Below are 15,485 nucleotides of genomic sequence, written 5' to 3' on the forward strand. Positions count from 1 at the left end.
TAAAAATCATAGTATTCAATGGTTTGTCTATCACAGTTTTTTTCCCATAAAACCTACTCCTAGTTTTATTTATTATTTCAATGTTATTTATACTCAATTTTATTAAACTCACCCTTAATTTTTAGTGTTTCCATTTTACTATTTGAGAATTTTTAGTTTATTCTCTTCTTAGTTTTTTTAATTGCATACCCAATTCATTGATATGTTCTTTCTCTTTTTTTTAATTGATGTAAGCATTTAGAGACATATGCATTTTTCTCTGATTAATGTTTTTGCTATATTCCATAGGCTTTGATGTGTTGTTTCATTATTGCCATTCTCTTTAATGAAAGTATTGATTATTATGATTTATTCTTTAACCCCCTCATTCTTTAAGATTGGGTTGTTTAGTCTTTTTAGTTTTTAATCTATATTTCTATGGTCCCTTATTAAATATAATTTGTATTGCATTATGATCTGAAAAGTATGCTTTTAATATTTCTGCTTTTTTGGTATTTAACTATAAAATTTTTATGCCTTAATGTATGGTCAGCCTTTGTAAAGGTGCTGAGCAAAAGATCTATTCTGTTCTGTTCCTATTGAATTCTCTCCAGATATCTATCATATCTAGCTTGTCTCTTTTTGAAGGTAGCATGAACTGCTAAGAAAATGTGTATTCTGTTCTATTCCCATTTGGTTCTCTACAAATATCTATCATATCTAGCTTATGTAAAATTTTATTCATTTCCTTGACTTCTCTCTTATGTATTTTTGGTTAGATTAATTTAGTTCTGTGAAGGGAAGATTAAAGTCTCCCAATATTATAGTACTACCATCTACTTCCACTTAAAATTCAATTAACTTTTCTTTTTAAAATTTAAATGCTATATTATTTGGTTCATATAGATTTAGCATTAATATTGCCTATGGTACCTTCATTGTCTATGGTACCTTTTATTAAAATGTAGTTACCTTGTTTATCTCTTTTAATTAAATCTATTTTAGCTTTAATTTTGAGCTCATCATTGCTACCCCTGGTTTTTTTTGCATCACCTGAAACATAATAAATTCTACTCCAACCCTCTATTTTAACTCTGTACATATCTCTCATTTTAAAATGTTTTTCTTGTAAATAACATATTGTTGGATCTAAGTTTTAATCCATTTCACTATGTGTTTCTATTTTGAGTTCATTTCATTCATATTCAAAGTTATAATTACTATTTGTGTATTTCCCTCCATCCTATATTTCCTCACTATTGTCCTTCTGAGCCTCTTTTTTTTTTGCCCTATCCCCTCCTCACATGTCTAGTTTACTTCTAAATACTACCTCCATAGTCCACACTTTAAAAAAAGAATCCCTTCCTTATCCTCTCCCCTTACCCTCCTATTGCTTTTTCTACCAACCCTCTAAGAGTCCTTCCTTTATCCTCTCCCCCCACCTTCCTAAATCTTAATCAACACACCCTAGATTACTATAAATATTTTAGTATATATTGGACCTTTCTTTTTGTAATAGATATACTTGGGGTATATGTCTAGCAGTGGATCTCTGAGGCAATGAGTATGGATGTTTTAGGCAATTTCCTAGCATATTTTCAAATTGCTTACCAGAACAGTTGGAATAATTTATAGTTTCATTGACATTTTATTTTTAATAAGCCTGTCATAGGATCATAGATTGAAAGTTGAAATGGACTTTAGTTTATTAACCCCTTATTTTTTAACAGAAGAAAGTGAGACCCAATGAAGATGTAACTTATCCAGGCTAACAAAGCTAATAAGTGTCTAATATAGGATTTAAATGTAGCTCTTCTAGCTACTAGTTTAAGAGCTATATCTATTACACCATGACAACTCTCGTGTTTTCTTATTAACTTTGCTGATTTGCTAGGTGTGTGGTAAAATATCTGATTAATATGTTCTTTTTAAAAGAAGTGCTTTGTTTGTTTTTCCATTGTATTAGCTTATAGTTTTAAATATATACTTTCCTATCATATTTTTGGGAAAAACATTTCTTTTTATATATATGCATATATATACACATATATAATCATTTCAACATAAATCAATACTATATTTTATGACTTTCTTGCATCTCACAAAATGCTTATTTAATTTTTCTTTTTATCTTATTAATGAAATTTATTATCTAACCATATATTACATATTATCACATGGATTATTTCCTTTCTATTAAGGGCCATAGAATCATAAATTTAGGCTTGGAAGGAATTTCAGCAGTCATGTGGTCCAACCCTTTCACTTTACAGTTAAGGAAACTCGGTCTTGGGGAAATGAAGCCACATCCTCCAAGATCACACAAGTAGTTCTTATGTCCCATTCATAAATCCTGCTTAATTATGAGAGATAATGTGTTAGATATACTTTCATGAAGCATTTTTGTGCTAACATTCATTAATATATTTGTCTATTTCTGAGATTTACATTTGTTCATTTTGTGAATTTAAAATACTTTTTTAACTTTAGAAAGATTTGGGTAAGCTGATTGTCTTTTTATTTCATTTGCAAACCTGTCTGGGTCTGATGTCTTTTTACAGAATCACAGAATTTGAAGGTAGGAAAGTAATTCCCACTATAATATGCCTGACAAGTGATTATCCAGGCTATACTTGAAGATTTTTCAGAAAGGAGAACACATCACTTTTGGAGGTAAGGAATGTCAATGGAACCCATTCCACTTTGGGTGACCTCTAATTGTTAGAGTGTATTTCCTGCTATCAAGGATAACTTGATCTGTTTGTAATTTCCTCTCACTTCAACTGGCTCTTCCTTTCATGGCAAATAAAACATTCTAATTGCTCCTCCTTATGACAGCCCTTCAAACACTTGAAGACAGCTATCATATCTCTCCTTCTTCTCTTATCCAAGCCAACCATATCCAAATCCTTCAAGCTCATCTCAGGTGACATGGACTGAAGGACCTTCAGTTTGACTTCCTCTCAACATTCTCCAGCTTAGTGATTTCCTTCTCTGAACACAATTATTCCAGATGAGGTCTAACAAAGGCAGAATACAGTCAGACTATCTCTTCCTTATTCTTATAATTCTCTATTCTTCCTCATATTGAAGCCCAACATGAAATTAACCTTTTTAACTTCTATATTATACTGTTGACTCATATTGAACTTGACATGCACAAAATCCCCAGATTTTTTTTAGAACTGTTGTTAAACATGCCTCAGTCATGGTTTTATTTTAAATATCTTTAGAGGAACAATGGGAAAGAGGCCGCCTGCTAGGAAGAAGGTATCTGTCTCAGCCATTCAGTGGCATAGGTCACAGAAATCAGTCTGTTGTCTCAGCTGCATCAATGCAGCCATTTCCCAATGAGGCCTTAGGACAGAGGAGAGATGCTGCCAGTCAATAGAGCTGCCTCATTGGGCATACAAGAAAGATATTGGGGCCAGAAAGATACAGGCTCATTATTGATGACTCTAACATTACCTTACCTTTACTCTTAATGCTCAAAGCTCTTTTTGTCCTTAGCTTAATCAGTCCCAATGAGATCAGTCTGGGATCCCAGCCTTATGAGAACTTTGAGTCAGAGGGCCCCTTAGAGACCATCTAGTCCAACTCCCTCATTTTACAGATGAAGAATGGGGCCCAAAGCAGGAAGGGTACTTGCCTAATGTCAATGACAGAGCTGAGGCAGAGCTCAGGCATGCCACCTCTTATGTTTGTTTCTTGGCCAACAGGGAGAAAAGGGGAATATGAGTCCAGGGGAAGTTCCAGCTTTTGGATGCCATCATGGTGTTTGGGTTGTAAGGGATAGTAATTGGTCTTTTGGGGGGTAGAGGCAGGTGGGAGAAGTGGGCAGGATGCCTTAGGGACAAAGGAAGGACAAAGTACAAGGAGGGGGATCAGATCTGGGAAACATTACGTAAATGCCCCAGACTATTTCTCTCCATTTCCCCTTCCTCCCCTCTTCCTACCTGCCATTTTCCCTGTAAAATCCTAAACTCCTTCACTTAGACCAGAGTAGAAAGTCTGTGTCTGTGTCATGGAGTGTCTGTGAGGGGCTGCTTTGGAGAGCTTGTGAAGGCTGCCCAAGAAAGTAGGTAGCGGACTAGCAGATAGAACTAATGTGGATTCTGGCTTAGAGACAATCAGAGAGGAGAGTTGAGATCCCCAGTTGCCTTCTCAGGGAGAGGCCGTAAGTCCAGGGAAGAAGGGTGTGCTTTAGTGTAAAGAAGCAAGGGCCTTCTGATACAGCCAGGGAACTTCTGGTTATAGGACCATGGGATCATCAGACCTTAAAAATGGAAGGGGGTCGTAGGAATCATCTTGTCCATTCCCTCACAACACTGTATAAGATTCAACCTCTTTAACAGCTAGAGAGATACATATTAGTTATGGACTTATAGGATTTTAGAGACAGGAGGGCCTTAGCCATGTTATGGGGCAATTTCCATATTGGGTTGGAAGTAGGACTAGCTAACCCCTGAGTAGCAATAATCCTGCAATTGCTTGACTACTTGTTTTCAGGGGGAACTTATTCTATTTCTAGGCAATGCCTTACATTATCTGACATCAATAGGGAGGCTTCAACTGTGCAGATCTAACCTTCTCATCTGGTAAAAATTTTGTCCATATTTCCACATAAATTTTTCATAGTGTATCAATATTCAGTACTGAAAACTTCCTTCTGCCCTTCAGTAGTATGTGGGCCAAGGATTGCCTACCTATTATCCTTCTCTCACAATAAATAACTCATCCACCCCTTTTTCCTGATCATTGCCCAATAACTCTATTTCATATCAGGAAGAGCTTCTTGTTGAACTGAAATCTCTCTCCTGTTACCCTTCTAAATGCTCCTCTTGCCTACTAAACATAAGGTTACATAGAGTCTTAGTCATCTCATCTTCAGAATTCTATGTGTGAAAAATTAGACTTACTTTCCCAATTCCTATTAATGTCTTATACATTAGCAAGCTGGGTCTTAATTATTAGCGTCCCTAGACCTTGGAACACCTTATCTGGGAGGGTTGTGACTTCGAAGAGGACAGTCACTATTTCCTGCATCTCTGATTTTTCCTTTAAGAAAAAAGATTCAGTTTAGACACCATATTGTCTATGGCTTTTGTTCATCTGAGTATGTCTTACATGATGATGCCAGCTGTGAAATAAGACAGTGAGAAATGTCCATCCGGGTGAGTAAAAAGATAGAGTGGGCATAATGTAATAGTAAGTGAAAACAGTTTGGGAAAAACTTTGTTTCATGGAAAAATATGAGGTTTGAAAAGCAATTGGGGAAAAAGAGATTATCTATTGTGACTCTACATTCTAGCCAAGACCCTTCTCTAATCTAACTTGACAGGTGGCAGATCCAGCAACTGAATCTTAGGTACATACAGTGACATGTCGCAGTATACCTAGCTAGTATGTAGGTGGAGAGGACTCAAAGCTAGGAATTTAAAGCCCCTAGTTAAGTTTCTTATCCACTGATCCATCTTACCTTCCTCCAGACTCACCAGTGATTTGAAAGCCTACTTATAAAAGCATTTTTTCCTGCTTCGAGGAGGAGAACTGTACAGGCCACTAAGGTTCCTAGCAGAGAGGGCTTACAACTAATTCCTCACCTCTTACCGCATAAGAGATATTGTAGCATGTACAAATACTACTATGTGGAAAGGAGAGATTTTCATAGGCTCAGCGTTAGAAGACAGACCAACTATTACTTTTTTGTTATTATATGGTTTCAGTTCCAAATCTCCATGACCCCATTTGGGGGTTTTCTTGGCAAAGATACTGGAGTGATTTGCCATTTTCTTCTTCAGCTCATTTTGCAGATGAGGAACTGAGGAAAACAGGGTTAAGTGACTTGCTCAGGGTCACACGGTTGTCTCATAACCAAATCCTCTATGCAACATGCTTGAGAAGTAGTCATTCAGCCTTTGTTAAAGATCTGCAGTGAGGGGGAACCCAGCTCCTCCTGAAGTAATCCTTCTCACTTCGGGATGGCTGCTACCATGGGAAACTGGTTTTTTTTTTCCTATTGAGCCCACATCTGTTTTCCTTTAACTTCTTCTGAGTCCCAGTTCTTCTCTCTGTACCTCATGGAATAACTCAGTGAGGTGAGCTGGAGGGAGATTGTAAGTATTCTCTACCCGTTAGTGGCTAGTGTATGTCTACAATGCCTTTTGTCACTTTTTTGTGGAGTTCCTGCCTTTTGATATTTTTCCAAAAAGGAGAAGATGGAGGAAATTCATGACAATAGGTTTGAAAGTCTAAACCAAAGTTTCTGAGGAGGAGAATAATCAGTATATGGGGTGGGCAGGGGAGGCCAGTGCAGTGACTGCAATGTACTTGATTAGACAATATTTCTCCTCGTTTAAGCTTGCTTGGTACTGCAGTGTACAGCACTCAGCCTGGAGTCAGGAAGATTTGAATTCAAATCATGCATCAGCTTATTCCTAGCTGTATGACCCTGAGTCACTCACTTAACCTCTACTTCCATTTCCTCATCTGCAAAAAAGGGATCACCTTCAAATGCTATCTACTGTTGTTATTATTATTGCTTTCCTTACCATATCCAGTGAATGGTTTCTAGACAATTTTAGTTATCCTAACTTTTATTAAAGGTTCTACTCACCTCCCTATGATTAAAGTGAGACTCACCGGTCAGCCACCTCCCAGAATTCTATCACACAACAGACACCATTTTATAGCACTATGCATTATTAACATGACCTCTATTGAAAAGAAGAGTTACTATTGCGTGTGTGTGTGACAAATGAGATTAAGTGATTTGCCCAGTGTCACACAAATAGTAAGCCTGAGGCTAGATTTGAACTTAGGTCTTCCTGATTCCGGGCCATTGTGCTATCCACTGCATCACCTAGCTTCCCCAAGAGTTTCCATCTCTGTTATCAGGCTTTGCATGTTGATATCCGTGAATCCATCTATCCAAGAATACATCCATCCTCTTCCTCTTCCTCTTCCTCTTCCTCTCTCTCTCTCTCTCTCTTCTCTCTCTCTCTCTCTCTCTCTCTCTCTCTCTCTCCCTTTTCATTTATTCAATAAATATTTAGGAAATTTATATATGGAGCTTTGTGTAAGGTGGTGGAGCAGAAACAAAGCTTAAATAATATAAAGATCCTTGTCTCATTGAATTCAAGGTCCAGCAGGTTAATAAAGCAATATACAGGGTTTGTACCTCTGCAATTAATTTAGCATGTAATAGAATACTATCTGAGGTGGAAAGTTCTTTTTGGGATGGGGAATCAGGAAAAGTGAAACAGGTGATATTTGAGCTGGACTTTATAGGATGAGTTGGTCGAAGAGAGGGAAGAAAGGGCACAGCATGTGTCTATAGACACAGAGAGAAGACCAGTTTGTTTAGGAAAAAGAGAGGAGGATGAGAAGTAAAAAAGAGACAGTGCAGTAGGTGGGTTGTATGTTTGGAGTGGGGGAAATAACATGAGCAAATATCCAGAAGGAACTATAGAATTTGAGGAAGATAGGGAGCAGAGTGATGATTGCTTACGAGCTGGATACTTAATATCATATCTCTTCTGATCCAATTGAGATATTAGACTCAATGCTTCGCCTCTGGAGCTTCTGACTCATTTGCTGTTGGACACTTGAAAGGAAGAATTTATTCATTCTCCTCCTTGGGTAATGATAGCCATGCCTCATGTAACAGTGCTTCCCTACCTAGAATTCCCCATTTCCAAAATTATCTAAATGGCATTATTTAAATTGAAGATGGTAATAATAATGAAAGGTATATGGAATACCAGCCAGGCTGCTCATTTTGGAACCAGGATGACCAAGGTTCAACTCTCACCTCTGATAGTTACTAGCTGCCATTTAGCTGGGCAAGTCATTTAACCTCTATATGGTTCAAGCTGCTTTCTAGGATTTGTCTACTAAGTCATAGATAGTTATCTATCTGCTGTGGTGGAGGGAGAGCCTTACCAATAACACTCCATCATGCCAGTTTTCTTATATTTGTATTATGATCATTACTACAACTTGCATCAAGCACTTTGCAGTGCTTGCAGTGTCCTTTACACACATTACTTAATCATCATGAGGCTCTGTGAGATACACTGTATCCTATCGGCATGTGTTCCTATTTCACAGATCAGGCAATTGTGGCTTAGACAGATTAGTAAACTCGCCCATTATCACATAGCTATATGGGAATCAGAGGCCAGATTTGAATGAATCAATATCTTTCCTCGTTCTAAGTTCAAAGTCCACTTTGAAAAAAAAATGAGAATAGATGTATAAGAAATGGTAAAGAATATGCTGCTACATGTTGTCATTTTCTCATCTGTAAAATGAGAGTGTGAATCTTATACAGCTAGACCACAGTTGTGAAAAAAAAATCTAGGAATCTTAGTGGACTTCAAGCTCAATATGCTTTAACAGTGTGAAGTAGCTATTTTAGATTGCATTGATAGAATCAAGCTATCCAGAAGGAGCATATACTTTCTTACAAGAGGCAACAGAGGGATATTGTACAAAGTAAACTCACTGTTTAAAATATAGGGTACAAGTCTCTAAAAAAGTCTTTATTTTGTCTATAATTTCAAATCAAGTTAGAGAAAGGTATAAATCTGCAAATAGAGAAGAAGGGTGCTTTTATGGGGCACGTGTATTTCTGGACAAGAGGCATTTCCCAATTGTACTTATAATATATAGCAATCATTAATCATTCTGAGTTCGAAATGAGTCAGCTTCTAGTCTTGGGAGGCAGTTTATTCTGTTCTGTTGCTACAGGGTGGGTAAAGACTGTTTAGCCTACTATTGAATCATTGGCTTTAGGGTCCAAGAAATTGTGCCCTCTGTCTCTGGTTGTCTTATGTTAGTTCTGGGCCAAAGGAAGGTGAAAAATAGAGATTGAACATGACTGCCTATCTACACTGAAATAGTCTCATGGTGAAATGTAGTTACTAATTTCAAGAGAGGGAAAATCTCTGACACCATAGGCATTGAAGTCTGGGAATTGCAATCTTAGAAAATGTATTGGAAAAACTAAAGTACATATAGAGAATGTCAGGTTGTGTGGAGAGAGAAATTAATGCCATGCCATATGGGGAATTTTAAAAGGACCTGGGAATGTTTATCTTAAAGGAGGAAATATTTATAACAGATAGGATAATTATTTTAAAATATGTGAAGGGATATCACGTGAAAGATTGACTAAGCCAAACAATAAAGGCAGGACTGGTGAGTATCAGATGTAAAGCGTCAGATTTCAGCTTCTTTTAAAGATCAAAGTTCATAATGATTACAACTCTTCATCATTAGAATGTGCTATCTCATAAGGTGCTATCTTTGGAAGTCTTCAAACAGGGTCTGGTATGATAAGTTGTCAGAGATGCTACAAAGAGGATTTTTCTTTGGATTTCAGCTCCATTATATGGTTTCTGAGAGTCTTTCCATCTCTGAGACCTTATTATCATCATCAGCTCTTTCAAGTTGTTCCCATAACACCACTGATGTGTTCTGCCCCATCCCCCCAAAAAATCTCACACATTTTGTAGTCCTTTGTTTTAAGGTTAACTCCCTACTAATCCCTCCTCGACTATTACTTAAATCTTTAACAAGGTAAATATGTCATTGTCTCTTTAGATTAACATGACTTCATGAAAAGAAACCTGCATGAAAATGTTTGTTACAAGCCATTTGGTTTCAGTGATTTCATCTCTATCTTCTTTTTTAGATTGATGCTAATGGTGACCTCAGAGAATTCTTACATTCAAAGGAACATGAAGGAAAAATTGTGGGAACCTTTGTATAACCCGGTTTTACAGATAAATGTCCTCTAGCACTTTGTCTAATATCTATCTAATTCATAAAAAAAGGTTGAAGAAGCAGTAAGTACCATGTCCTTCTGGGACAAGTTGATAAGATGTATGATGTAATGAGGGGCAGTGTCATTATGTTCTAACGCATATGATAGATAGAAAACTCCCTAGGGATTATCTATTGAGTTATAAAAGGTCAAAGTGATCCATGTTAATGGAAGGAGTTCCCTGTTCTGATAAAATCATAGTTCCTTCATTAATTTTCACATGTGACATGGTTTCTGTCAGGAAATCATGACTCACTGATGTGTTTGTAATTTTGCTACATGGATCCTGGGGAACCAGTGGAGGTAGCCTTCATATTTCTAAAAAGCTTTGATCAAGATTAAATATTTTAATGATATTTTTGCATGTGAAATCACTATGAAACCATGTGGGACAATTCAGGTGCATTTCTTGTGTCTTCTGAGGATAAAAATTTGTCAACAACACACCCATTTCTGTTTTATGCAATGAGTTTTTTTCTTCTTCAGTCCCTGGGGACATTTCATATCACTTTAAGCTTTTTTAAATGACTTATAGTATATGATATACAAGAATATCTCCAAGTTTTTCTAGGTCAAGCCAGGTCTGGTATTATTTGAGAATTCAAAGTGAAGAGACAAGTACTGGAATGGTAAAAAGTTGGTCAATAGCCTTCCTTTCACATCAGCATGTGTAGGAAGTAAATTGATAGAATAATATTCCAAATGATGCCTAAAATTGTTGACTTTTGATGCTTAATGCCTGAGACAACTCTGTAAGAATATGCATTGTAGAGTAGGTGATATTTGCATTGGTAGACACAATTTCTTACCTAGGGTTTCCCTACATCATTGAAATTATAGGTGTTCTGTCTCTGGCCACCTACTTCTTCCAAAATGTGTCACTTACCATGCTAGATGCTGAGAATATAAAGACAAAAAGGACAAGAGTACCTGTCCTCAAGGAAGTTCAGTGGAACCTAGTAAGGTGAGGAAAATTACATGTATACAGATTAGTAAATATTTGTGCATATGCTCATCAAGTTACCTAATGGATAAAGCAATATAAATTGCTTTAAAAGTTTAGCAAGCTGGAAATCCACTAACTGAAATGACAATCACAGAGATTTCTACTGTTGGGTGTAAAAGGCTTGGCCATTCACTCTCTTTCCTCTTCCTTCTCTCTTTATCAAAGCCTTGGGGAGAATTAGGAAACAGGAAACTGGACAGATAAACATGGCCTTTTCTTTCATTTAATTCTAGACTTCACTAAGGTAAAAATAATGTCTATTATTAAGCATCCCATTTTTTTTTCAAAACTAGCTTTTCTTGATTCCTGCCCCTCCCCACTGTGTTATCTTGTTGACTCTAATCCACACAGGAAGCAGAAATCCCACCTGAAATTTTCTAATCTTAATTTTCTCTATCTTTGCACAGAAGATTGAGGAGAATTGAGGAGGTGCCAAGAAGGAACCGTGACACAGAGATATCCTCCCCTATTTGACTGAAAGTACACCATTAGAGTTTAATTTGAGCATCTTTAAGAGTGATATCATAAAATGCTGACAACTGGGGAAGGAAATAGACTTAGAGTTATAAGAGACCTTAGAGATGATCTCTCCAAACTTTTCATTTTATAGGTGTTGAAAATGAAATCCAGCAAGTAATTTGTTCAAGAGATACACAGGTAGGATGCAAGCAGCAGAGGAAATATTTGAACTCTGGTCACTAGATTTCAAATACACCACTCTTTTCACTATACTGTGGGGCCCACATAACCCTTTGCTAGTCAGTTAGGAAGCATTTATTAAATGCTTACTATGGGCTAGGCCCTATGCTAAACTCTGGGAATATAAAGAAAATCAAAAACATGGTTTATGTCCCCAAGAAGCTCACATTATGTAGAGGGACTCAACATGCAAATATATATATATACATATATATGTATATGTATATATATATATACATACATATGTATGTGTATATATATACATATACATATATATGTATATATATATATATATATATATATAATCTGTGTGTGTGTGTGTGTGTGTTATATACCTCATAGGGTTAATCTCAGAGGGAAAACATGGAAGGAAGAAGTGAGGCAAAGAGGATACTATGAAAGGCCTTCTGTAGAAGGTGGAATTGAATTAGGCCAGGAAAACTGAGAGGTAGAAGCAAGAAAGAAAATTTATTCCTATTCTGCAGGACAGTGAGTGAAAAATAACAGAGATAGAAGATGGAGTGTTATATTTGAGGAACAGCAGATAAGTAAGAGGATTTATACCATAAAGCACATGGAGAATAGTAAAATGAAAGAAGACTATAATGGTAAGAAGAGATCAGGTTGTGAACAGTTTTAAATTCCAAATAGAGAACTTTCATTTTGGTTCAGGAGGTAATAAGGACCCACTGATATTTACTGAGTTGAGTAGAGACATGGGCAGACTTATTATTCTTGAGGAAAATCACGTGGCAACCATATGGAGGATAGCTGTGAATGGAAAAAGTCTTGACAGGGAGACCAATTAGAAGACTATTTCAGTAGTTCAGGCAAGAGGGGATAATGGCCTGAACTAGGATGATGTATTGTGAGTGGAGAGCAGGTGATATATAGGAGAGTTGCTGTGAAGGTAAAAATGACAAGATTTGTTAATTACTTGAATATGTGGAGAGAGCAGAACTAAGGATGACACTGAGGTTTGGTGCTTGGGTGACTAATGGTAGAATACTTGATAATAATAGGGAAGTTAGGAATGCAGAGAGGGTTTAGAGAGAAAAATAATGAGTTCAATTTTGGATATGCAGTTTGAGATGTCAACGAAACATCCAGTTCAAGAGATTGAATTAGTAGTTGGTGATATGGACCTGGGGCTCAGGAAAGATTATAAAGGTAGGGACAAAAATCTGTGGAATCACATGTATATATACACAAACACACACATATGTGTGTATATATATATGTACTTATATATGTATATGTATATGTATATATATATATATATATATATATATATATGTAAGTATATTGATAATAGGTATATAATATGCATGGTCTAATTATCTACCAAATATCAAATGAGACTGTATAGTGGAAAAGAGAAGAGCACCAACGGCAGCCTTAGGAGACACTTGTAGTTAGTAGGAATAACATAGATTGAAATTCATCAAAGTTGAATGAAGGGTGGCCAGAGAGGTAGGAGGAGAATCAAGGGAGACCATTGTCACCAAAACCTGAAGACAGAATGTCCAGAGGAAGGTGATCTGAAACATGAAATGCTTGGAGATAAGTAAAAAAAGGTTGAGGATTGTGAAAAGACCATAATATCTGGCAATTAAGAGATCATTGGCAAAGAGAATGATTTCAGAAAAACCTGGAAAGACTTACATGAACTGATGCATAATGAAGTGAACAGAACCAGGAGAAAATTGTACACAGTAACAGCAATATTGTTCAATGAAGAACTGTGAATGCCTCAGCTATTCTCAGCAATTCCAAGAATCCCAAAGAACTAATGATGAAGCATACTATCTGCCTCTAGAGAAAGAAGTGATATTGACTGAATGCAGACTGAAGCATGATAATTTTCACTTTCTTTCTTTCATTTTTTCTTCTTTCATTCGAGTCATCTTGTACAAAATGACTAATACAGAAATGTTTTGCATAATTGCACATGTATGACCTATCTGTTTACTATCTCTGAGAGGGAGGAAGGGAGAGAGGGAGGAATAAAATTTGGAGCTAAAAACTTTAAATAAAAATGTTAAAAAAAATTGGTTAAGAAAGAGATCATTGGTAACTTTGGATAGAGCAGTTTCAGTGGAATAATGAGGTCAGAAGACATCCTGAAGAGGGTTTGGAAGTAGATGATAAAACAAATATTACTGGCAACATGTTAGGAAGAGAGCAAAATCCTGAGAGGATGGAACGGGTAATTAGTTAGGTGGTATGGGGTGGAGAAAGGTATATGTAGAAGTGACATTTCCCCTTTCCCCCATTCTCTGGCCCCACCAGGTAGTTTTGCAGGAGAGCTGAGCTAGAAAACGGAACATGCCTCAGTCAATAGTTACTGATGGAGGCATACAAGTCAGGGGCAGGAGTCCGGAACTATTCTTGTTCTTAGGCTGCCTACATGGGCCAGGGTCCCAGAGTAACCAGAAGGAAGTCAGACAAAATTAGGTGGTTATAAAGAGGATCTGTGCTATTTCCCAAGACTACACTCAAACTATTTTCTCTAGCTTTTGATCTCTGATGAACTTTCTCTTTCTAGTCACAGAATTCTCTCTTGTGATGCTGGGCTCTCCCTCCAATCAAACATCACCAAATGCTGCTGCTTTCATCCTTGTGGGTGTCCCAGGACTGGAGACAATCCACCTTTGGCTGGCAGTTCCACTGAGTGTCATACTTACTGTGGCCCTACTTGGGAACATCCTTATCCTAACTGTGATCTGGGCAGACCCAGGCCTACATGAGCCCATGTACTATTTCCTATGTGTCTTAGCTGCTGTGGATATTATCATGTCAACCTCTGTGGCCCCCAAAATGCTGACTATTTTCTTTTCAGGCAATGGTGTCATTGGCTTTGCTGCATGCTTCATTCAGATGTACATTGTCCATGCAGCAACAGCTGTGGAGACAGGGTTGCTTCTGTCAATGGCCTTTGATCGCTATGTGGCCATCTGCAAACCTTTGCACTACCAGACCATCCTCACCCCCTGGACAATGCTGGGCATTGGTGTGGCCATTATTGTGAGAGCAATTATGGTCATGACACCACTGAGCTGGTTGGTAGTCCATCTGCCATATTGCAGTTCCCATGTAGTCCTTCATTCCTATTGTGAGCACATGGCTGTAGCCAAATTAGCATGTGCTGACCATATGCCCAGCAGTCTCTATAGCTTGGTTGCTTCCTTTATAATTGTGGGCTTTGATGTGACTTTTATAGCTACTTCTTACAGTCTGATCCTCCAGGCTGTGTTCAACCTCTCCTCCCAGGATGCTCGGTTCAAGGCACTCAGTACATGTGGTTCCCATGTGAGTGTAATGGTCCTTTACTACCTACCTGCTATGGTATCCATCTACATGGCTTGGTTGGGGCAGGACATGGTGCCCCTGCATACTCAGGTGCTGCTGGCTGATTTTTACTTGGTTATCCCTCCTATGCTGAATCCTCTCATCTACGGCCTGAAGACAAAGAGGATCCGGGAGCGGGTGTGGAATGCCATGGCCATCACCCTTACAGGTTCTAATTGTCTGAATCCCAAGAAAGAGAAAAGACCTAAGCAGGTGTTTGCTTTAGGACATAGTGAATCCACATCAGAGGCACAGGAACAAGAGTAAATTGGAACACTGAAATGTTACCTTAATGACCAATATCTACATTCTTTGCCAACTGAATCCAGATAAGTGCTACAATCATTCCTAAATTGTTGGGTTTTTTTTTTCACACTAACGATGACATTTCTAGACACTGAGATAACTAGATTTATTGTCTTGGATGTTGAATGCTTTTTAGTCTTCAAACATCTACTTCTAGTCCCTTTTGAATTGCAAATACTCCTAGGAGGGGTTTAGTAATTATTGTCTATCACCATTCCAACCCTCCTATATTTCACTTCTGAGAACAATCACAGGAGGCTTGGCTGGAGTTCATTTAAATTGTTACTTAATCACAGTGTGTCATAGATTTCA

General features: G+C 37.4%; 1 protein-coding gene across 1 annotated transcript; it reads left to right on the forward strand.

Moving 5' to 3' along the window:
• The first annotated feature begins 12,595 nt into the window (after window positions 1-12,595).
• LOC110195141 (olfactory receptor 52I1-like) lies at window positions 12,596-15,134 on the forward strand. The gene is made up of 2 exons (XM_020967773.2): window positions 12,596-12,686; window positions 14,065-15,134. Exons 1-2 carry the CDS (start codon window positions 12,596-12,598, stop codon window positions 15,132-15,134), a joined length of 1,161 nt encoding a protein of 386 aa, XP_020823432.2.
• Window positions 15,135-15,485: the final 351 nt, after the last annotated feature.

This window comes from Phascolarctos cinereus, unplaced genomic scaffold (genome assembly GCF_003287225.1).
Source record: "Phascolarctos cinereus isolate Bilbo 61053 unplaced genomic scaffold, phaCin_HiC Scaffold_726;HRSCAF=1367, whole genome shotgun sequence".
In the NCBI taxonomy this organism is placed as follows: Eukaryota; Metazoa; Chordata; class Mammalia; order Diprotodontia; family Phascolarctidae; genus Phascolarctos; species Phascolarctos cinereus.